This window comes from Aspergillus flavus, chromosome 3 (genome assembly GCF_009017415.1).
Source record: "Aspergillus flavus chromosome 3, complete sequence".
Classification (NCBI taxonomy): domain Eukaryota; kingdom Fungi; phylum Ascomycota; class Eurotiomycetes; order Eurotiales; family Aspergillaceae; genus Aspergillus; species Aspergillus flavus.
This window is the reverse complement of record NC_092407.1, coordinates 764,194-786,459: the sequence shown is the minus strand read 5'-3', so window position 1 is coordinate 786,459 and position 22,266 is coordinate 764,194. Positions and strand designations below refer to the sequence as shown.

Sequence of the window (22,266 nt, the reverse complement as noted above, 5' to 3'; positions counted from 1 at the left end):
CGGGGAGGTTCCCAACATTGCTACTTACTCTACCCTACAATCTGTTCTCGCTTCATAAACGACCTGATATAATCATGCAAATCTATCATCTCTATTGAATTTTCGAACATCACACACCAAAACAATCATGATACAGTTCTTCCAATTGGGAACCATCCTCTTGACATGCAATGGAAAACACACGGTGGGATTTACTAAACCAGCAGCAAAACCTCCATGTTCTAGTTCTTCAAGGTATACACCACCCGTCCGCGAGAATCCCTACCCTTGTACTCCACTGGCTTTCCGATATCCGAAACAACCCGTCTCTCATCACCGTTGTGAAGGATGATGTCCAATTCCTTCCAGGCCGGAACGAACCCAGATTTCTGATCCCGAGTGAAACCAACCGTCACCTTCTCTTCTGTTGAGCTGTAGGTAACGGTATATTGTGAGATACTTGGCTTCAGCGAGATTCCGTCATCTTCGAACCAAGTAGTGCTGAAAGCTTGGCCATGAGAGCTGCCACGAGGCGGGAAGATTTCAACTCCTCTATAATCATCGAGCTCTTCAACAGCCACTGACGCCGGAGTTTCATCACCGGGAACCCGGGTGTGTACAGACTTTCCAACTGGGATGGCGCCACCGATTCGGGCCAAGAGGGGAATACTCTTCTTCCACTCAGATGGAACCTCAACCCATTGCCCGGAAGCAAAATAAGTATAAGGCTCGTTCATGTTTACATATCCAAAGTCAAACTGGTCATTTGCCTTCCGGGGAAGATATATCTTGGCAAAGCTCACACCCGGTTGGTAGACGCCACCGACCATAATAGTGTCACCAAACCAGAACTGCTCCTCCCCAGACTTAAGCGTCTTGGTCCAGACCTCAGGGTCAGTCTCGTAACCCCATCCCACCCAGCGCTGGGGTGGAGAGGCGTTCAAGTGACTCTCCAAGCCCAGAGAATAAATGTAAGGAAGAATCTCATACCGACGCTTGATGGTGTCCCGGACAAGCGGTGTGATCTCGGGGTACATCCAGGGTTCAATCACCTCACCGACGGAATTATTTTCGGGTGATGTCTTGAAGCAGTTGATGGCAAATCGAGGTGAGTGGATACCCAGTTGAATCCATCTGAGTAGCAGCTCTGGAGAAGGTTGAGGTCCTTCGAAGCCTCCAATATCGTGTCCACAGCACTGCAAAAGCGACATCCCGGCATTGAGGGACAAAGCATTTGCACCCTTCATGCTTTCCCAGCTGGTAACATTGTCTCCGCTCCACGTGCTAGCTGCGTAACGCATCGTACCAGCTGTAGCACTCCGAGTCAGAACGAAAGGTCTTTGGTTGGGCTCAAGATCAAGTAAGGCATCATGAGAGGCTTTGCCCATTAGCTCTGTGTGCATCGCACGGCCCCAATCGCCAACAGTGCCCTTAACCCCCGTCTTGGCACCATCAGAAACAGTTGGTTCATCAAGGGCCAGCTGCCAATCATCATCTGGAATCGTGTATTCATTGTTGTCATTCCACATTCCATCTATGCCGGCGCGCTTCAGGCTCTGGACTCCATTATACCACCATTTGAATGCGAAGGCTGAAGTGAAATCGATATGGCATCCATCACCTCCAGTTGCTCCGCCAGCACTCCACAATCTCATATACCCTGGCTCATTTGTCTCGGGGTTTTTGAAAAATCCATTTCCATCAATAAGCTTCTGGAAATCTGGGTGAGAGCCAAGCAAAAACGGCTTAATGTTAGTTATGAGACGAATCCCTCGTGAATGATACTTGGCAATCCACTCTTCCGGATTGGGGAATCGGTACTTGTTCCAAGTGAAGACATTGCGAACTTTGGGTTCAACTTCAGCAATCGAGTAGCCGGAGCTCATTTGATGCCCAGAGCAGGGAATTTCATGTTCTTTCAGTTTGTCGGCAAACTCCATGAGCGCTTGGTGGGCGGGTGGTTCATCCATCATGGTGTACTTGTATCCTCCGGAGATGTATCCGTACGCCCATCTGGGGACGAGGATCGGGTAGCCGACGAGCTCTGCATACGATCTCACGACATCTTTGAGTGTCTTTCCGACGATAAGATATTGTTCGAGACCACCGTAGTCTTGGCGGTAGACTTTGAAATGGCCCCAGAGGCCATCAATCTCTGAGCCAACAGACCACGTTCCTCTGCCGTGTGTGGTCGAGAAGATAGCAACACATCCCGCGGGTGATGCCTTGATCAAAAGGGGGATGTGCTTGTATAGGGGGTCGGTATTATACACGTCGTATCCAAAACTGTCTGTGGCTGAGAGCTGGAAATGACGGCCACTGAGATCCATTGGGGCTCTTTTCTCCCCAAGTCCAACATGGAGGTCGTTCCGGTCATGCTCAGTGTAATGCGCAATTCCGGATGCGTCTGCTACATAAGATCGCAGGGGAAGATCTCTGTACAAAGGCTTATCGGTGCCCTTCCACGACAGTGAGACCACTGGAGTATTGGCCCACTCAACAGAGGCTATTACATCGCCGACTTCGATGGTCTTTTGTTGGAAGCCGTGTTCTGTTGAAACATGGGTGTCTTCCAAGCTGGTCACTGGCTTGGTCACGCTCGGAAAAGGGGGAAGAGGGTGGTCCTCTGAAGAAAAGGTAACTCTAAATAGATTTTCGCGAATTGGTTCAAATGAGAAGTCAAACTGTCGCTTGTCTGAACCCGAACGAAGATGTACAGCGGCGGAGCTCTGAGCTCCTGCCGGAGTCTCTTGATAGCTCTTGGGACAAAACTCTTTCTGAGGCATGATTTCGTGTCAAGCGGTTTGAAAGAACACTATTTGGAGAGAAGATCATATCAGCGAAATGGATCAAGACTTGAAGCTCTATTTGAATGTTATTACGCACATCTGCGTCATCGGGACTACTCAAGGACAACTACCGTGTATACATCGGACTTCGGGTTCATCTCCGACAGTCTTGGCTGCTTTCCCCACAGAACACCTCCGCGTTCTTGGCAACATGTCGGTTTTTCCAACCGAACACCGATACTAGACTTCTTTAAGACTACAGTCTCCCCACAAGTGCGGTCCTTGTCCTACACGGTGATAGTACAATGGGAATCATTGGACGCGTCATCGGAAGATGCCCGACAGTCGTCACGAGTCATACCATGTCATCCCGTTGTGTTTTGCCGGTATCGATGGTCCAGTCCGCACTAATCCTCGTATGGTCTACAGGACGAGCCGTGGCTTGGTAGATTTTCTCCCCTTACGGCTTTTGGGGGTTTTGTCCGGGGTTGGAGATCATGCTTTCCCCACGGGGTTCTTCTACCAAGGTCGGTATACCCTACCAAAATCCGAGTGTTAGCAAAACATCCTTCTGTGTTGGTTCACTACTTCATGTGCTTATCACCATCTGTTCTAAGCACTGGAGAAATTTGAAGCTCTCCCCCTTTTCTAGTTCCACAGTGTCTATCCTCCCGAGCTAGCTGAGTACAGCTAGAAAACCTAAGGAAAAGAACAAGATGTCTCATCACAAAGCAACAGCGTCCAGAGAGCAGGGTCAAGATGAGCATATAGAGTCTGTTGAGGATTCGGCTCATCAGGACAGGGAGCACCCAGCTGGGCCTGGACACGACAGAGCTTTGGACCTTATAGCAGATGCAGGACACTCATCTGTCCTGACAGCTGAGAACAACGCCCGAGTGCTTCGAAAGATCGACCTGAGGCTTTTACCTATTCTTCTTGGGATATATTTCTTACAGCAACTCGACAAGTCAAGCCTTTCGTACGCATCCATTTTTGGTCTTGTCGAGACAGCTCATCTCCATGGACAGCAATATTCCTGGCTGGGAGCAGTTGTGTATCTAGTACAACTCGTGGCCCAACCTTTCGTTGCTTACATCTTAGTTAAAGTTCCAATTGGAAAGTTCCTGGCATGCACAACCCTTTGCTGGGGCATAGCACTGACGTGTATGACTCCGGCAAATTCCTTTGCAGGCTTATTGGTCTGCCGGATATTTTTGGGTCTCTTTGAAGCCGGTATACGTGAGTATCTCTTAAGCCTTAGGCGCTCTGACCTCAATACTGATTATGGGTTACAAATAACAGCTGCCTGTTTCATTGCTGTAACGCAAATGTGGTATCGACGAATCGAACAGCCTGTCCGGCTTGGTTCGTGGTATGCTATGAATGGTGTGGTATACATGGTGCGTTGGATTCATTTGGATACCCAGTGCGCTGTTGTACTAAGGCCAGGCTCTTGCAAGTAGTTTGGCAGTCTACTTTCGTATGGTTTGGGCCATATAAAGTCTTCGGTTTTTGAGCCCTATCAGGTTCGTCATATACCTCCAAGTTGTTGATGTCAAAGGTCTAATTGTCAGTCAAGATTATCTTTTTGTTCTTCGGTCTCATAACGATTGCTTTCTCTGGCCTTATCCTGTGAGCGATACCACATTCAAAATCAACTGATGTGCACACCTAACCCTGGCTGTGTAGGTTGTTTATGCCCGACTCACCAATCCAATCCAAGTTTCTTACGGAAGAAGACAAGCTCTTAGCTATTGAGAGGTATGCGGCTTGAGTCAGGTACTTGCCATATAGGACGCTAACTGAGTCTTGTCAAGACTTCGCATGAACCAACAAGGTATTGAGACGCATGAATGGAAATGGGGCCATGTCAAAGAGGCGTGCCTCGACATAAAGTCATTTTTCTGGTTTGCCCTGATGTTTGCAGTCTCGTAAGAATCGGTCCATACCCGTTATTGAAGCAGTCACGACTCACAGCCTCGTAGGATTCCTAGCGGCGGCATTTCGACATTTGGCCCATTAATCATTGAGTCGTTCGGTTTCGATCAGTTCAAAACAATTCTTTTCAACATACCCTTTGGTGCTGTCCAGCTCGTGGCAACAATGGGAGGAGCGTGGCTAGCGACCACTCTGAAAATGAAGGGGCCTGTCATAGCCCTGTTATCTTTGCCTGCCATTGCGGGTTGCGTCATGCTGCTGCAGCTTCCTCGTGACGGTCATCACAATGGAGCATTACTTGCGGGTTATTACATTGTAAGTTTTCCTGGGTACTAATATCTGCATGGCTTTACTAATTGGAATAAGGTCTCTGTGTATCCTGGAATTAGTATGTTTGCTACGGGACGATGGAAATAGATTAAGCTGACAGATTATTAGCGCCCATGGTCTATTCGTGGTCTGCAGGAAACACCGCAGGAGAGACGAAGAAAAAGATTGTGAATGGCATAGTCCTTGTGGGACAATGCGCCGGTAACGTAGGTGGAAGATTAAGTTCGAACGGAACAGTTTACTTATTTTACCTGACAGGTTCTCGGCTCGAATCTGTACACAACCACAGACGCACCCTTGTATAGACGTGGTTTGATATCCAGGTGAGTGATAGCAATGGTCATGATACGGTACCCGAGCTGACTGCAATTATAGTCTTGCAATGTTCTGTCTCCTCGTCCTCCTTTCCATGTAAGTTCGTCCTACTGACCTCTACACGGACCCGTGTGCTTACCTATACTTCTCCAGGATGAATATGGCATACCTATGTTTCCTCAACAAAATGCATGAGAGGAAACGAGTGAGTATGGGTAAGAACGCCAAGATCGTCGACCATTCGATGCAAGCTGTTGGTTCAGCGCCAGTGGATAAGACCGAGCCTCAACAGCCCGCGGTGAGCGAAGACAACGCGTTCAAAGATCTCACGGACTGGGAGAATGAAGACTTCGTCTATGTGTACTGAGCGGAACTAGTTGATTTCATGACAAACTGAGATACACGGATATAGGTGTGGTTATTGGACCAGTCATCTTGTACGGCGCGTTATAGGTGATGAGGGCTTGTGTTGGATGGAGTATATTGATAATTCATTGCTTAAAGCTCGTCCCCGAATTTGGATTATGTGACGTAGAGCATCCTACAAAGTTGTAATAGGCTTAGCCACCTCCAGATTAGGCTCAAATAGCGTGTAATTCTAATTTCGCCCTAAGCGAAGATAAAACATTACGTTAGTAGTTGTATCGGCATGTCTTTAGCCGAGCCGGCGAGTCTCCGATGTTGACGGCGTTGCCCCGCCCCCATTAATATCATCCATGCAACGATCCGCATCCTTCTTGCATTAACCCTTTCTGTAATCTATTCTAGCTGATCTTAGCACATACCTACCATCCAGCCCGCATGGATTCTGACGGTTCCTCGTGTGTGGTGTCGGCTCCGATTGGGAAGAAGCGCATTCCCGTACAGTTTTGTTCCTTTCTCCGGGATATGCATGTATTACTGGCTAACTCACGCCAATCATAGAAGGCATGCAGCGCTTGTCGGCAGTCAAAAGTGTGCTTGAACTCCGTAATAGATCCGCCTATGTATCCATTTTGACCTTCCTATAGGTGAGATGTGACGGAAAACGACCATGTACCAGGTATTGTCGCCTTTTCTCATACATTTGCTCTAGATGGTGAAAATGCTTTGCTTACAAGTATTATAGGTGCAGACGCTCGCGGAAGCAATGTGTATTCTTCGAGATCCCAAGGGATCCCTCCATGGAGTATGTGCACTTATCTCGTCTCTTCAGAAGCGGCCCTTTGGGTATTGGTGCACACGACAAAAGCTGACTAGACTGAAGGCGGCTAGGAAATGTGGAAGCTGAAGTACAGCGACTGAAAGCACAATTGAGCGATATGCACGAGCTTCTTCGGCTTCACATACAGCCGAATTCAGGACCTCTTGGAGATGTAACCCAGGGTCAAGTTCCAGGGCAGCAGATCCCAATTCCTTCTCCAAGTCATATTATGTCGGACCCTGGGCCAATGCCCACATTCCTTGGGACTGCGGATCCTAGTGGCCACCACTCTCGTGGTCCTAGGTGTATATCAACTCATCGGAACGGCCCTCTCCTCCAGCAACTGCAAACTGCAGAGGTGAATAGTCCTCATCCCGCGAGGCAGAGGCGCTCCGGGTTCGATGTTAGAGAAGAACCCATCTCCGATTTCATCAGCAAGGGTCTCATGACAATTGACCAGGCCATGTCATGCTTTACAACGTAGGTGCTGCGAGGCATTCTGTATCTTCTGTTAGCTTTTGCTGATCCAACATAGGTTCTTCCAAGGTTGTGTACGTACCCTTAGCTTCTACCCTCCATTAACCTAGAGGCTTATTCATCGGACAATGTCCAGGATAGGTATATCCCAATTTTCAACCCGGAACTCGACAACTTTGAGTCTGTGCGTGCGCGCAGTAGCATACTCTTAAATGCCATCTGTACAATTGGTAGTCGCGTTGAGACAAGTATGACAAACTTACTCAAGTCACTCATGACACATTATCGCGGTTGTATAACTGATGGATATCAGAATCCGGGTCTCAGATTTCCGATTTGCTGCACGCAGAGCTCAAGAGGTGGATCAACGTTGTTATTCAAAACAAAACACTAAACTGCCTAGAGTCGATCCAGGCGCTTCTTATCGTGGCATGCTATTCTGCAGAACGTTCTCTCCTACTGTCATTTGCGACCCGGATGGCATTAGACTTGAGCTTGGATGAAGCATTCGAAGAACTTATACAGCGGCTGACCATGGATGAGATTGAAGGCACACCTGAACTCCATATGACAACTGATGAAGAAGAACGTTCTTTGATGCGCAAGTCCCGGACATGGTTTGGCCTCCTTGTTTTAGATCATATGTATGTTCGCAATCCAATGCGGGATCTATTCAGGCTGATCATCTTCAGATTTCATGTAGATGGCGGAAAGCCGCCTGGCATTCGGATGACGGGCAATGCACATCGATGCCGCATTTTGCTCCGTCATCATACGTCGACAATACTGGATTTACGTCTCTTTTCTCAGGTTGAGGTATGTCTATGTATCTACATCTAATCATACAAGCGGACTGACACTGAAATGAAAGCTTAACGTTATTCGTGGTAATTTTGATATCTCATGTCTCCAGCATAAACACAAGAGAGGTCCTTACACCCTTAAATAGCAAGAGTCAACGACACTCTAGACACGAAAGAGACGTTAGATAGACCGGATATCGCCGAATTTGTACACGAGGCCAAGGTAGATCTTGACCTGTGGTTTGAGTAAGTGAATCAATTACCTTCCCTGTCTATATCACCTACTGAATGATTTAGTGACTGGTTGCGCATCATTGGTACGTTTACTGTAACATTATATAGCATTATATGGTTGTACTAATGTGAATGGAAATCTTCAGAGAACTCGGTTGCTGCAGGAGAAGAGAGACCCTTCCTCTTAGCAGCCCTACGCGTCCAAAAATGCTGGGCTGAACTAATACTCCACTGCAAAGCCCTGCTATCAATGGGAGTAGAGAATGTGGCGTACGTATCATTTCTCCCATTAGCTAAAAATATCGCTCCACCCTTACACTGACACCAAACTAGTGCTATGTCCCCCATTGAGCGCAATATCCTTCTACTGGCCAAGTCCAGCGCCCGAAAACACCTCCGCCTCATAAGCACAGAGCCAGACTTCTACCTCTCCAAACTGAAATATGCCATGGATTTTGTCTGGGCCAAGTGCGCGTTCTGCTTCCTACTCCTTCTAAAGCTCTCTCGGCTTCTCCCGGAACGAAGGGAGGAGCACCAGGAACTGTTAGACCACGGAAACAGACTTCTCAATGAGCTAACTCGATCTGTGGGATCAAGTGGGCAAACTACCGGCAATGGAAGCATCTACATGCAGATTCTTAGGCTGAGTATTGAGAAATACGACCGAATCTTTCAGGAAAGAGAAGCGGGTGGGGATCCGGTGACTACGGCGCCATTCTGGGAATCGTTTGATGCCCAGGCAGACTTGCAGTCTTTTGTGCCGGAGCAGTTTGTTCGGGAGTGGGACTTTCCTGGGCTGAACTTGTTTTACTTTCCTACTGCGTGGCAGGATTTCTTTGGCGACTTTTCGCTGGCTGTTTGATTTCTTTTATTTACAATGGTGCCGGTACTAGATGATAAATTACTTTTAGTATCAGACAGACTCTTAAGTAAATTGTCATAAGTCCAATCTATATACATTGTTCAGTAAGCAAGATGCTGCATGTAAATTATATCCAACTCGCACACATATGCACAGATTTCATAGAGAATACCACCCATCCATAGGCATTATTGTCTACCTACTTGGCCCCATGAGCCAGCTAACTGCTAGCAATAAAGCTCAAACAGCACAAAGCCAAACCCAGGCCCAAAATCTACAAAAATAGGATTTATAACATAGAACAACAGGGATCCGAATCCTTATGTGGATCAAACTCAAAAACCTAGTATACGAACCATCCAATCAACTACCCCAATTATACACTAACTTAACATCCGACACACCGACATCTAAGCCCTAATCGGAGTATACCAGTATCCCTGCAAAACAAACATAGTATAAGAATGAGTCCCCAATCTCATTCAAACGGGACATTCAGACCCATCCTATTCACGAAGTGAGTTCTCCCAACATGGTTGGCCACAACGACCCCAAGACCGGATGGTAAGTTCATTCACCCCGATGACTACAATATACCTTGACGACACCCTACAAATCCAACTAATATCTGGATAGGTGGATGGGAGAGCCCGGAAACTCCGGTACGTGAACACCATCACACTTCCAAGAACTACTAACTGCCGATTCACCAAGTCCCAAAAGCATAAGGTACTGACAGTTCATGAAAATAGTCCGCCCCACCCCAATACGCATAATCACCTATGCCCTATCCCCAAATCGCCAGAGACCCTTTGCTGGGGCGTTCCATGCTGCTATTTACAATACATTCCGGAGGTGCAGACATCAGGTGTTATATGTTGTGCCGCCGTTTCTGGTTGCCTATGCGGCGATGAATTGGGCGAATGAGAGGTTTGTGGGTTACTAGGGAAATTACTGTATAGAGTTTCTGATTTGGTATAGGAATGAGTATCTGAATTCGAAACAGGGGAGGTTGGAGAGAGCTGACACGGCTGAGTGAGAGGTTGGTTGGGTTTGTGTTCAGGGGGTGTTGGCTGTTAATTACGTGTTTTGCGTGATGTAGATTGTTGTGATTAAGGCAACATATATTTATTTATATATTTCTTAAGGTCTCGAATACTATGTGGTTTCTGGACGGAGTGTGGCCGTCTGGCATTGATATATATTTTGGGTTATCCGCAAAACCACCCAACAAAATCCATAGAACTATTGGATCCATGGATACATACGATGTCTAAGAATTACATCTTAGACCCATAGTCTGGACCATCATGACGGTTCACACAACCACGGAACACAGATCGACAAATTACATAATTGAGAAGAAGCTTTAACTAAGTTGAAGTTATACGAACGCAACCCCGCGTTTCCACCCTTTCGATTTTAGCTATATAACAATCGAACAATTTCCATTCGAACCAGGAAAACAAATTTTGTACCACAAGCTACCTATTCATCTATCACTTTATCTAAACCAGACAGATAAATTCCGGTATCCATCATGAGTCCACCAAGCCAGAATGTAAACAGTCCTGCAACAACACCCTCACAACCTATATCAAAACCCCAAACAAAACACAACAAAACCTCCGCCCAAAATAATCCGATGTACTAACAAAAAAACAGATAGTCTCCCCTACCGAATTCCAAAAAGCCCACAGCACCCACCTCGCCCACGAAAAAGCAGCAACCCACCACCTCCAAGCCCTCGCCTCCGCGCGCCGCTCCCTACCCATAGTCCCCGTCCCAGATGCCTCACGCTTCAAGTTCGACACCATCGACGGCGAGAAAACTCTCCCTGAGCTTTTCGCCGGTCGGAAGCAACTAATTATGTACCATTTTATGCTGGGGCCGGAGGACGAGAAGGGGTGTGTGGGGTGTTCGTTTTGCATGGATCATATACCTGATCTGCGGCATTTGGAGAGTCGGGATACGAGTTTTGTGGCGGTTGCGAGGGCGCCGGTGGGGAAGATTGAAGAGTATAAGAGGCTTACGGGGTGGGAGTTCCCGTTTTATAGTTCGGAGAAGACGCATCGGGCGTGGGAGGAGGCGGAGAAGGGTGGAGAGGTTATCACTTGGAAGCCTGGGAATGGGTATTTTGGCTTATGTGTGTTTTTCAGGGGGGATGAGGGGGAGGTGTTCCATACGTATTCTACTACGGATCGGGGGATGGAGATTCTTCTTGGGACGTATCATTTGTTGGATATGACGCCTTTGGGGAGGCAGGAGGTGGGGAATGGGATGAATAATTTTCGGAGAATTTATGAGTACTGAAAGGTGGTTGGGGATGTGATGTATGTAAATTAGGGCTTGAGGCTGGGTTCCGATGACGTCGGACGTTGCATACATTGAACGAATCTCATGCAGTCATGTAATATCACGCATTTTTCCAGTGTGGGCCTTATGGTTTCAAGGATGGGTTCCAATATTCCTTTCGTGAGCAGTTGAGCTCTCGGTGATAGCGCCATGGTTCTGATCTCTAACCCATCAAGAGTCTTAGATGCAGCTTTATAATGAATCACAAAGAAAAAAAAGAAAAAGTGTGGGAGGAAAGAAAGAGAGATTAAAAACACGGGTGGGGAATTTAACACAAGGAAAAGAAAGAAAGAAAGAAAAGAAAAGAAATAGAAAATGATGAACATGAAGAGAATCCTGACGCGTCCCAATGCTGAGAGAAAAGAAAATCAAATAAAGGAAAGCAAAATGCGTATCAGACAGAAACGCAATGTAGATATCCTCCCACTGCAGCCACTTCATCCCACCAAGGGAAAAGAAGTCGTCAACATCACTTCGTCCCAATGTACATAATCGTTACTTCCACTTCATCGTGATTCTATACGTTCTTGTAGAGCAACAGTGGCTCACCGACGTTCTCGATCTCTGGAATAGTGCACTTCAGGTCGAAAGCCTTCGCCAGGACGATCTTGAAGATCTAACAGATAGTTAGTATCGGATGGAAACCAGATTCGGAAATTATCTCCGTTCGCACCTTTTGTACGTTTATACTGTGGCTGGTGCTGCTAAAAATCAAGCTGGCCTTCATGGCCTTGGCAAACCGCTTGGCCTAAGCTCAAATTAGCGTGGTTATTGTTAGATTTCTTCACGCTAACATACCTGGACCGAGATCTCCTCCTGGTCTTCCCGGGGAAAGTTGACAAAGTGATCATATTTTGTGCCAACGAGGAAAGGAATCGCGGTCTTATTGAAACCACGGCCCTGGCGGTACCACTCTTTAATGGAGTTCAGCGTGCTCTTGCGGGTGAGATCGAACATGAAGAGGATCGCGACGGCATCGTTGCAGACAAGGGGAAGCATATTGACGAATTCACGCTGCCCACCCAGATCCCAGATGGAAAAAGTAATCTCCGTATTCCGGATAGAAATCGTTTTCTCCATGAAGTTTACACCTGCGCAAGGTTAGAGTTGCGCCCACAAATAGCGACCCGAATATGATCACATACCCAACGTTTGAATGTAGTCTTCGTCCCAACTGCCCTCCACGTATTTGACCATCAAACTGGTCTTTCCGATCTGAGCGTCTCCGACCATTCCGACCTTGATCACCACGCTGTTTTTCGTTTGCTGTTGCGATGGTTGTTTTTGGCTGACATCCTGGCTAGTCTGGGAGATGCCGGGGGCACTGGACAATCCGGAACTTGGCCGAGACAACGAAGGGATTTGGGTTTGAGTCAAAGGAGAAGGAGACGGCCGGGTATCGTCATGAGACTGATAATCGCGAGTTGGAGAGTGGTATTCGACGGCGGAGTGGGAGGAATAGTGGGCGCGCGAATCGCTGCTGTAACCGTCCTTGTAAGCGGCAGCGGGGGCCGTATCCTCCGTTACATGAGGATCCTGTTCGATCTGATCCGCCACATGAGGTATGCTGGCGGTCGGAAAATGTGACGCATCCATCTTGAGAGGAGTGTTTCAACTGGGAGGGATGTTGGACAAAGCTTTCCACAGCCCCTGTGGGAGTGCCTGAGGGTGAACACAGCCGCAGCTCCAGAAGAGGGAGAGCGTCAACAGCCCGATCGCCACTAGTCCGCGATAGGCTTAGCGCCGTTGCCCGTCGGGCTTCGCAGAAAAAAAAAGTTCCTGAACCCTAATCAGTAATTTTCCCTCTCGTTGAAGGTGGTTCTGCCGCACGACTGGTTCGTCGACAGCTTCTATTTAATCCTTATTGATTAACCATTCTACACCATGTCGAAAAGAGCTGCCGACGTTTCCGATGAGCAATCTGCCGCTCTCAAGGCGGGAGAGCGCCCGATGACCGAAGCCCCTCCAGACGAGGTGGGGGAATTCGAGGACGAGTTCGAGGACGAATTCGAGAGCGAAGATGAGATCCTCGAGGCCGGTGTGGATGGCCGTCCTGATGCGGAGCGGGAGGAGGAAGAAAAGGGTAAGCTTTCATGCTCATCTGGTTTTACCGGCTCAGCTCTGATTGCGACCGTGTCCTACAGATGCGATGGAGGTCGACCAGCAGACTTTCATCCCCGGAAGAACGAAACTCGCTCCCGGCGAGGTGCTTTCGCCAGACCCTTCTACGTATAATATGCTACACACCCTCACCACACCCTGGCCCTGTCTTTCTTTCGATATTGTCCGCGATAATCTGGGCGACAACCGCAAGACCTTCCCAGCGACCGTCTATGCAGTAACCGGTACACAGGCAGAGGGACGTCGATCAAAGGAAAACGAGCTCATGGTCCTAAAGATGAGCGGATTGAGCAAGATGGAGAAGGAGAATGGTACAGACTCGGAAAGTGACTCGGACGACGATGACGACATGGGAGAACCTATTCTTGAGCACAAGAGTATCCCCTTGGGATCGACAACCAACCGGATCCGTTGCCATCAAACCCCCTCGTCCTCTGGAGACTATTCTAAGCCACCACAGACCCTCACTGCCACCATGCTGGAGAACTCGCAGGTGGTCATCCACGACGTTACCCCTCATCTTACGAGCTTCGATGTTCCTGGCACCGTTCTCCCTCCTTCCGCCTCCAAACCCCTTTCTACTCTTCGCATGCACAAGTCTGAAGGCTACGCATTGGATTGGTCCCCTTTACAGCCACTGGGCAAATTGTTGACTGGTGATAACGATGGTTTGATCTACGTTACGACACGCACCGAAGGTGGCGGCTGGGTTACTGATACGCGGCCCTTCACTGGACACGCTTCGTCGGTCGAAGAATTGCAATGGTCTCCCAACGAGCGGAATGTTTTCGCTTCCGCTAGCAGTGATGGCAGTGTGAAGGTGTGGGACGTTCGGTCCAAGTCCCGCAAGCCTGCTGTGGATGTGAAGGTGTCGAATACCGACGTGAATGTCATGACATGGTCGAAGCAGACTTTCCACCTTCTCGCTACCGGTGCCGACGATGGCCAATGGGGCGTCTGGGATCTGAGACACTGGAAGCCGAATGCCGCGGCGCCGTCATCCCAGATCACGGCATCGCCTGTCGCCGCCTTCGACTTCCACAAGGAGCCTATCACTAGTATTGAATGGCACCCAACCGATGACAGTGTGGTGGCCGTTGGTTCAGCCGATAACACTGTGACTCTGTGGGATTTGGCTGTAGAACTTGACGAGGAGGAGAGCCGGGAAGCTGGTCTGGCAGATGTTCCGCCGCAATTGCTGTTCGTGCATTACATGGAGTCGGTCAAGGAGATCCACTGGCAGGCCCAGATGCCCGGTACTATCATGGCTACTGGCGCTGCTGGATTCGGGTATGTATTCCGGACACCGTTATGAGAAGTGTCCAATGCTAACCTCTTCTTCACAGAGTATTCAAGACGATCAGTGTCTAAAAAATTAAAAAAAAATTAAAAGTGCGATTTCGAGATATACGCCCCACGACTTGCCGTTCTCATACCTTTATACCATTTGTTTGATGGAAGTTCATTTAAAGTTCTAAGGGAATAGAAGTCAATGAATCTGATGACATTGTGATAGTATTATGCGAGACATGACTGCACAAATCATGGCGATGGTAACTGACTAGTGTGATTGAGTTGGAAGGCTGATTGGTTTCGAGCGACAGTTTAGTGTTGTGCTCAGAGCGCCTCGTGACGATCCGCATGTCGGCAAATGATTGTCAAATGCCGTCGGGGGTGTAAGCGGGCTGGTGACCAGTCCTGATTTGTCGTAGATTGACCCAGTCAATGCGAGATGCATACACGCTGTGGCAAGGGAAAAAAATCTTATAAAAGTCAAAATTGGCTATGGATACTCTTTTTGCGACGAAGAATCCCGCAGAGAGACACGTGTAAGACAGGAGGAGTAGACAGAGCAATTACTGAGTTGGGAGAGTCTCCCGTGACATATCAAATTTCGTTCCCCATGGGAATTCGTGGGGGGTTGAAAGTCCGGGGCATCCAATCAGAAACCGGTCCCCATATATGCGCAAATGCGGGGAAAGCTGTGCCTCGATTGGTGTGTTAAAGGTCGTCGCCAACCTTTGACCAAATCCCTCGACTCAAACCTTCCATTTGTTGTTAATCCCTCGGACAATCTCTCCTTTTCTCTTTATTACTTGTCCCTGCAAGTGCGCAAACCTGTCGGGTTGATCAGTTCCCTAAACCAATCCGCCCATGCTTGTGCTCAATCTGTATATTTTCCCCGCTGCGCTCATCGCTCAGCACCAGTTGCCCCGCAAACTGCCATGAGGATCGGAAGGGGATGTGAGCGCTGTCGCCTTCGCCACATTCGGTGTACCACTCGTGCGGGAGCCTCGTCATGTAATGCATGCGCTCGCTTAGGTCGGACATGTCGTCTGGATCCTCCGTTCCGTTTCAAGACCGTCCGCCATGTGTATCAGAAGAGCCAGGGAACTGCCTCGAAGTTTGAATTGGAGTGGGACTCAACACAGACGTGGGTGAACGTTCCTCGGTCTTGTATGTTCTCTTAAGTTTTACCTATACGCTCTTTTACATCTATGTTAGTCCCAATGAAGCCCTAACTAATCCACTTTAGTGACCTTCGTTCAAGAGTCTGCCGAAGAGTCCGCGGATGGAAGCATCAGTGATGCTCCACCTGAGCCTCAGCGCGATACGCAGATCTCCTCGGACGGACCCCATACATATATCCCTGATCCCTTCGTCGCTCACCTGCCTATCTCTGGATCTCTGAATCCACACGATGAGGCCGTTAGCCTCCCACACGTGGAACCGGCGATATCGACACCCTCAATACACGATGAACATTCAACCAAAGCCACGGCGATCTCGCCGGGGGCAGTCAATGACATGGTCTCTCCTTTGGCATCCAATACTACATGGTCACCAATGACTCCATCCACTCCGCGCTCGACCTCTTCATCGACGATGACATCGCGAGAAGCGTTCTTGTTGCGCGCATATATCAATAAAATATCGCACTGGGTAAGGAGAATACATGGTTCAGTCGTACTTCCTAGTACTGGAGGATCTAACCAATACAACAGTTGGATATCTGTGACTCGGGATCGACTTTCAACACCGAGGTGCCTCGCAGAGCGCTACATGTACCCATGGTTCTGAAAGCAGTGTTGGCGCTTTCTGCACGACATGATGCGATCATGTCCGGGGCTAGTGATTGGGAAGCCTCCGAATATCACAGCCAATGCGTAGAACTGTTGCTCGCCGCTCTTGCACGGCCGGAGGAAACATACGACGACAACATGCTGATCTCGGTGGTGATTCTGCGGATTTACGAGGAGCTGGAGAGTACGACCGACGAAAAGTGCCATTGGCTCGGTTCCAATCGGCTACTCAATACTATGTCCAGAGCCGCATCGTCAGGCGGGTTGACAGAGGCCGCCAGCTGGCAGTTCCTCCGGCAGGCCATCTACGCATCTATTGTGCAAAATCAACCCATGCAGCTTGATCTTCGGAACTATGAACGGTCATCCGTTTTCAAGCGGGGCGATGATGGCGCCTATGCCAACACCATCATCTTCTACTGTGCCCGGATCATTCAGCTGTGCTCCGAAGGCCATGTTGCGGCCGTGGACGAGGAGGACTGGCACGATCTGTCCAGTAGAGTGGAACAGTGGTACCGCGACCGGCCTGTCAGTTGGCAGCCCTTGCAGTACAAAGACGCCAACCCAGCGGAAAATCGACCATTTCCCGAGTTGTGGGTTATGTCACCCCCAGCCGGTATGTGTATGGACCAGAGTGTGGGCTGAGATATATGTTAACTGTTATAGTGGTCGGGCTGCAATATTACCACACCTGTCAAATCCTCCTCACGTCGTCTGACCGCCATTGGGGCGTGGTGAGCAACTATGAGCGTGCACGGCTCAGACGTATAGAAGAGGTTCGTACTTTGGAGTGCTTGACAATTCCATATACTTACATTCCGCAGAAAGTGATTGCATCCCACGTGGTGCAAGTGATTGGGCTATCTTCGTCGAACGAAACCGTCGAAAATGCGTATTTCATGGCTTGCCACCTATTATATCGATGTGAGTTTACCCTTTTTGGCTAAATCGCTCTCCCGTCCTAACCAGGGATATCATAGATGGACACTGCCTGCGCCATCCCGTCGAAAAGCGGGGATCGCTCAAGTTCCTGACTCGGGTGGAGAGCTCCGTGGGCTGGCGCACGGGATGGATTATTCGCGAATTAGAAGATCAATGGAACGAGCTGCAGGGATTGGATTCGTGGGAATAGTAGCTGCAGCCGTGGATGTATAGTACGGGTTTACTTTTTTGGCTTTTGTTATTTCTTTGGTGTTGGCGTTGGCGTTGGCGTTGGCGTTGGCGTTCCGGCAACCGTCAACACCTTGATAAGGACATGATGCAATGATTATCGCGATGCCTGATGAGCGGGGTTGCGACCAGTGGGTCTTGGCGTACAGGGACTTGAGATAGAGGATATAGAAATTAGAGATATAAATAGATTAGATGTGAAGAATGTTATTGCCTGCGCTATATGAAGTCAGTTGATCGCCAAAGTAGTAAGGAGGAACTAATACCGTTCTTTGTTAGACGGTCAACCCCCAGGCATCCATATATCCCATGGAACATCAAACGAAGATCGAAGCAACACCACCAATGGCACCGATCAGACCCTCGGAAAATTTCCCAGCTACTTTAGCTCCCGCAGTCGGAAACCAAAGTGAACAACACTGTTGCCTACACAGTCCATCCACAGTATCACTCCGGACCAGCGGCACCAAGCGACATCACTTACTTAACAGAAAGCCCTAACTCGGATAAAAATAGTAAACTCATTACATTCTACAATACCACAACATACACACACATCTCGAAAACTCTTTAGCAAATACAAACATAAACACAACCCGCGAGAATCCCCAAGTCAAAGAGAATCCAAGAAAATCACATGCCGCCAACCCAAGATCTACAAAAACCGATATAAACCAGTGCCAACACGCCAAAGTTGAAACAAGGGTCCAAGGGCCAAGAATCATACTAGGGATCCTGAAAGTGGGGATTTCGGTCATGGCTTTGGGGCGGTGTTTTTGTTTTTGTTTTTTCTTTCTCTTTCATTACTTCGTCGTTTTATTTATTTTAAATTTTTTAATTTGATTTTTTGTTTTGGTACGGGCTACTGGCTCACGTTGCATTGCACTATTGCACTATTATAGGCCCTATTCCCTGTCCGGTAGGTAGTAGACTGTAGAACCATACTGAGTAGAACTGTGTGGACAGCAAGCTAGCAAGTTGCCCTATCTTGGCGCCGTGCCTGATGAATTCAACTTAGTTTCTGGTTCGGGGGTCGCCGCCGCAGAGAGACGGGATGGATGTGATTAGTATCTATCTACGGAGTATTCTCCGAGGTTTAAGTTCTAGTTGTTTACTGGTGCTGATTGAGCCAATCTCTGTCGGAGGGGGATTGTGTTCCGAATTCCGGCTTGAGAAACTTGATTGATACATGTACTGTAGCTATGACTAGTAGTAGTGCGTCTGGTGGTGTGTCTTTTCTTCAGGGAGTTGCTCAGCCACTCGGTTGTTTTTGACATTAGATTATAGTACAGGTCCTTTTGTTTGGGAGTTTCATTATTCATTTTAGTGCCATCATTTGGAGGGTTATTATTCATGTAAATACCCTTTTTGTTTTCTTTGATTTTCTTTTGAGTGTTTTTTTTATTTTAACTGTCCTTTTGGGTCTGTATCTTGAAGGGTTGTATGTGCTATACTGCGGTTTGCCTATCGCAGTACAGTAACTCGCGCGAATGAAGTCAAGACATGTACGCTCGATTTCGGGGCTTTTGCTCGGTGGGACTGGCATTTTGGCTTCGGAGTCTTGTATGTATTTTTTTTTTCGAGCCCTTTTCTTTTCTTCTTTGAGGACTGTCTGTCATTACAGGTTGAAGTAACATGGCTAACTAAGGAAATCAGGCTCAGGAAACGTGAATATATCCTCCCAATCCGACGCCGACGCCCTCAGAGACTGCGAAACCATTAACGGCCCCCTGACCATCTCCTCCTCCGCCAGCGGCACCATCAGCATCCCCGAAGTCCAGGACATCAAGGGCCCGTTTACGATTGAGGGATCGTCGAATCTCAATGGTATCACAGCTAGCAATCTAGAAACTGTCAGTGGGCCGCTCACGATCACCGGTAACGGCGCGTTGAATAGTGTTTCGTTGTCGAATTTGCAGAGCGTTGGGGGTGAGTTGAGGATTCAGGGGAATGAGGGGTTGAAGGAGGTGAGGTTGGATGATTTGGAGAGGGTGAATGGGAATTTGGTCCTGAATGGGGATTTTGATCGGTTGGTTTTTCCTTTTCCCCTTTTTTGTTAGGGTGTTGTTTTGTGGTGGGTTGTGGGTTGTGGGTTGTGGTTGGTGCTGATGTAGGTCACTATAGGATATCGCTTGGGAATCTGGAGAATGTCTACGGTGAAACGACGATTCAGAGCTCGGGCTCGTTTCAGTGCTCGAGTTTGGATAAGCTTGTGTCGGACAAAAGAGCTTTCAAGGGCTCGTACTCTTGCAATGAGAAAGGGTCGGGTCTTAGCTCCGGCGCGAAGGCCGGTATCGCGATTGGTGTTATTATCGGTGTTATTCTCGTCGTGCTCCTCGTCTGGCTCTGCATCCGTCGACAGAAGAGACAAAAACGGAAGGATGCCGTCCTCGCTGGACTCACTGCTGCTGGCGTCGCGGGGGCGGTAGGGAACGATGTCGAGAAGGCTGAGAATAAAGTACCTACTGCTGTCTCAAATACCTCTCCGTCCAGTCAAGACCCGCCGAGTCCGCCGTCCGATACCGAGGTGGCTGCGAGTAGTATTCCCAGAAAGCCTGTTTCTCCGCCCCCGCCGGCACCGGTACCTGCAGCGTTGGTGCCTGGCGATCGGTCTTCGAGGGTTGTTTCAAGCTCAGATGACCCGTCGTTGTTTCTGCGGCCGATACCGAGAAGGAGACCGTCTGAGTCGGAGGTCCCCATGTTGGATAGCGAGAACGTGCATGAGGCGCCGCCGCCTGAAGTCGGGAGGCAACAGGAGGGGTTGTTTGAGCTGGATGCTGGGCCTGTGAGTGGTAAACATCAGCAGGCGATACATCATGAGTGATCAGTGGTCTTTCCTTTATGTGCAATGATAATAATGATACCTTTTGTCTTTTTCGATGCGATTTGTTATGGTTTGAGAATCGAAGTGGAATGCTGGATGTCAGCAGCCACGGATAAAATATCTCAATCCCTTTAGTATCTGGTCCGAACCATACGTTCATCCTGTCGTGATTAAAGTAGATCAAATCTCGGACAAATAACATGGCTTGATCGAAATGACATCAATTAGGTGCTGCTAAACTCGTAACCAGTGTATATCCATGGTAGTATACATCAACATTAACATCATCTACTCAGGTCGATTTTCCCTTGGACCGCGGAGCTCGCACTGCCTGCAGTGTTTCGCCCGACGGCAACGGCCCGCACCATCCGTAAGCATCGCATCGGCACTGTTCATAACGAGGACAACTACGGCCCGTTAGCATCTTCCCCAATCATCAAAAGGCAGCAGCCCAAAGAACTTACTATATGTCCTCCATGCCGAAAACAACATGCCACACCTTCTCAAACACCCACCCGACGCCAAAACTATCCGTCAACTCCGTCTCCGCCGCCCACTTGAGCATACGCTCGTAATCGTGTCGCGGTCGCTGCAGGATCCGTTCCCGGCTCACGGCGAACTGTCCGCAGCAGACATTGCCGATATGCTGGGGGACCTTCTCCGGACCGACGTTGAAGAGCGTCTCGTAGACCTGAGGGAAGAACGCGCGGATGTCGTCTTTTTCGATGTCAATTTGGGTCGGTTCCCATGGGTTGACACTCGTTGGGCAACCGGGGTTATGCTCGCAGCGGAGATTGACGTATCCTTGGGCGTCGACGGCTTCGAGACGGAGATGGGGAAGCACAGAGCTGGTCCGTGGGCCGAAGAGGTCGTTGTGCCACTGGTCAACGTTGGAGTGGATAAAGATGGTGTACTTCGGGAGTTGATCGTAGAAGTCTACGATGTAGGAGAGATAGGCGGTGGCCTCGCGACCGCGAGTTGTCGCAGGGACAAGAAGGTAAGGGGCGGGCGGGGTATCTGTAGTATAGATGAAAGGGATTGTTCCACTGTGAGCAATTAAGGTTAAATATTAGCATTGACGCGACACATTAACGAAGGGTACACAATGTCGTACTGATCCCGGCAATAGTTGAGGAGCCAGCCGAGGTCCTCTTTCTGTGTGGCCGCTAGTACCAGTCCAACTTCACTTGCACTTGCATTCGTGTAGGTGTTCGTGATCTCGGATAATTGGCGAAAGACTTGACTGTTCACGGGCTCAGGGTCTGATATTCATTAGCCATGATATCATTAGGAATGTGGGAAACTCCGTCTCAATATGGGGAGATACATAGATTGGAGTCGAGATAAGTATACATACCCGGTTGTATGTCCAACGGCTCGCTCATGTATAGGAACATAGTCACCAGCGTGGTGAAGACTAGCGCCAAACATCCTAAACACACCGTTCGGGGGGCAGGCCAACGAAACAACCGTCTCTTGGACATCATGGAAGTACGAGCGCTCTCACAGGTGAGAGGCTGAAACGAGTGAGAAGCAAGGGAATGGAGGATGGGAATGGGAGGATGAAGCGTGTCAAGAGTGGTCGATGCATTGAACTAGGTGTTATCGGCCATTTTGTTGGAGTCGATGGACCATTACGACGGAACCTCAACCCCAAAGCACAAATCCAGGTCTGCCTTACGTCCTACTAAAAAAAAAAAAAAGAAAAAAATTGGGGGCAGAAACCGAGTGGATGACCTCACGGTAAGGGGCGAATCGCAGCACGGTTACATCCTGAATGGTCAACCAATGGTTCTCGAATCG

At 48.8% G+C, this 22,266-nt stretch overlaps 9 protein-coding genes across 9 annotated transcripts; 6 read left to right on the top strand and 3 right to left on the bottom strand.

Moving 5' to 3' along the window:
• Nucleotides 1-45: 45 nt before the first annotated feature.
• F9C07_1375220 (glycosyl hydrolases family 31-domain-containing protein) lies at nucleotides 46-3,125 on the bottom strand. The gene has a single exon (XM_041285675.2). It carries the CDS (start codon nucleotides 2,763-2,765, stop codon nucleotides 222-224), a length of 2,544 nt encoding a protein of 847 aa, XP_041144119.1. The 5' UTR covers nucleotides 2,766-3,125; the 3' UTR covers nucleotides 46-221.
• A 359-nt stretch (nucleotides 3,126-3,484) lies between these two features.
• Nucleotides 3,485-5,341, top strand: F9C07_4442 (putative MFS transporter; the record flags this gene model as incomplete). The annotated part of the gene is made up of 9 exons (XM_071511222.1): nucleotides 3,485-4,007; nucleotides 4,071-4,168; nucleotides 4,232-4,313; nucleotides 4,343-4,400; nucleotides 4,458-4,529; nucleotides 4,586-4,699; nucleotides 4,754-5,035; nucleotides 5,073-5,098; nucleotides 5,145-5,341. The coding sequence occupies 9 exons, from the start codon at nucleotides 3,485-3,487 to the stop codon at nucleotides 5,339-5,341; spliced, it is 1,452 nt and encodes a 483-aa protein (XP_071364834.1).
• A 197-nt stretch (nucleotides 5,342-5,538) lies between these two features.
• Nucleotides 5,539-5,718, top strand: F9C07_4441 (uncharacterized protein; the record flags this gene model as incomplete). Its single annotated transcript, XM_071511221.1, has 1 exon — nucleotides 5,539-5,718. The coding sequence occupies one exon, from the start codon at nucleotides 5,539-5,541 to the stop codon at nucleotides 5,716-5,718; it is 180 nt and encodes a 59-aa protein (XP_071364833.1).
• A 306-nt stretch (nucleotides 5,719-6,024) lies between these two features.
• F9C07_2281536 (C6 zinc finger domain protein) lies at nucleotides 6,025-9,076 on the top strand. Its single transcript, XM_041291613.2, has 14 exons — nucleotides 6,025-6,212; nucleotides 6,276-6,305; nucleotides 6,362-6,393; nucleotides 6,460-6,519; nucleotides 6,598-7,014; nucleotides 7,070-7,085; nucleotides 7,148-7,259; nucleotides 7,325-7,655; nucleotides 7,704-7,827; nucleotides 7,883-7,898; nucleotides 7,961-8,060; nucleotides 8,112-8,131; nucleotides 8,195-8,318; nucleotides 8,382-9,076. The coding sequence occupies exons 1-14, from the start codon at nucleotides 6,153-6,155 to the stop codon at nucleotides 8,908-8,910; spliced, it is 1,971 nt and encodes a 656-aa protein (XP_041144117.2). The 5' UTR covers nucleotides 6,025-6,152; the 3' UTR covers nucleotides 8,911-9,076.
• Nucleotides 9,077-9,442: 366 nt separating this feature from the next.
• F9C07_4438 (uncharacterized protein) lies at nucleotides 9,443-11,223 on the top strand (the record flags this gene model as incomplete). The annotated part of the gene is made up of 3 exons (XM_071511220.1): nucleotides 9,443-9,474; nucleotides 9,892-9,940; nucleotides 10,576-11,223. The coding sequence occupies 3 exons, from the start codon at nucleotides 9,443-9,445 to the stop codon at nucleotides 11,221-11,223; spliced, it is 729 nt and encodes a 242-aa protein (XP_071364832.1).
• A 559-nt stretch (nucleotides 11,224-11,782) lies between these two features.
• F9C07_4437 (GTP-binding protein) lies at nucleotides 11,783-12,861 on the bottom strand (the record flags this gene model as incomplete). The annotated part of the gene is made up of 4 exons (XM_041291620.1): nucleotides 11,783-11,881; nucleotides 11,939-12,013; nucleotides 12,064-12,356; nucleotides 12,411-12,861. The coding sequence occupies 4 exons, from the start codon at nucleotides 12,859-12,861 to the stop codon at nucleotides 11,783-11,785; spliced, it is 918 nt and encodes a 305-aa protein (XP_041144114.1).
• Nucleotides 12,862-13,149: 288 nt separating this feature from the next.
• Nucleotides 13,150-14,701, top strand: F9C07_4436 (putative ribosome biogenesis protein; the record flags this gene model as incomplete). The annotated part of the gene is made up of 2 exons (XM_041291611.2): nucleotides 13,150-13,348; nucleotides 13,410-14,701. 2 exons carry the CDS (start codon nucleotides 13,150-13,152, stop codon nucleotides 14,699-14,701), a joined length of 1,491 nt encoding a protein of 496 aa, XP_041144113.2.
• Nucleotides 14,702-15,611: 910 nt separating this feature from the next.
• Nucleotides 15,612-20,463, top strand: F9C07_2066237 (uncharacterized protein; the record flags this gene model as incomplete). The annotated part of the gene is made up of 8 exons (XM_071508713.1): nucleotides 15,612-15,630; nucleotides 15,709-15,843; nucleotides 15,923-16,095; nucleotides 16,392-17,085; nucleotides 17,136-17,245; nucleotides 17,294-17,393; nucleotides 19,296-19,668; nucleotides 19,764-20,463. 8 exons carry the CDS (start codon nucleotides 15,612-15,614, stop codon nucleotides 20,461-20,463), a joined length of 2,304 nt encoding a protein of 767 aa, XP_071364831.1.
• Nucleotides 20,464-20,673: 210 nt separating this feature from the next.
• F9C07_4434 (uncharacterized protein) lies at nucleotides 20,674-21,969 on the bottom strand. Its single transcript, XM_041291619.2, has 4 exons — nucleotides 21,821-21,969; nucleotides 21,578-21,725; nucleotides 20,928-21,509; nucleotides 20,674-20,870 (listed from the first exon to the last, which is right to left on the bottom strand). The coding sequence occupies exons 1-4, from the start codon at nucleotides 21,948-21,950 to the stop codon at nucleotides 20,756-20,758; spliced, it is 975 nt and encodes a 324-aa protein (XP_041144110.2). The 5' UTR covers nucleotides 21,951-21,969; the 3' UTR covers nucleotides 20,674-20,755.
• Nucleotides 21,970-22,266: the final 297 nt, after the last annotated feature.

Bases quoted from the DNA above. Each gene is read 5' to 3' on its own strand.
- F9C07_2281536 (XM_041291613.2), top strand. From the start codon at position 6,153: ATGGATTCTGACGGTTCCTCGTGTGTGGTGTCGGCTCCGATTGGGAAG. The intron at 6,394-6,459 runs GTATTGTCGCCT...CAAGTATTATAG, and splicing joins GGAAAACGACCATGTACCAG to GTGCAGACGCTCGCGGAAGC. The intron at 8,132-8,194 runs GTACGTTTACTG...GGAAATCTTCAG, and splicing joins TGACTGGTTGCGCATCATTG to AGAACTCGGTTGCTGCAGGA.
- F9C07_4434 (XM_041291619.2), bottom strand. From the start codon at position 21,950: ATGATGTCCAAGAGACGGTTGTTTCGTTGGCCTGCCCCCCGAACGGTG. The intron at 21,726-21,820 runs GTATGTATACTT...AATGAATATCAG, and splicing joins GCCGTTGGACATACAACCGG to ACCCTGAGCCCGTGAACAGT. The intron at 20,871-20,927 runs GTAAGTTCTTTG...AACGGGCCGTAG, and splicing joins TTCGGCATGGAGGACATATA to TTGTCCTCGTTATGAACAGT.
- F9C07_1375220 (XM_041285675.2), bottom strand. From the start codon at position 2,765: ATGCCTCAGAAAGAGTTTTGTCCCAAGAGCTATCAAGAGACTCCGGCA.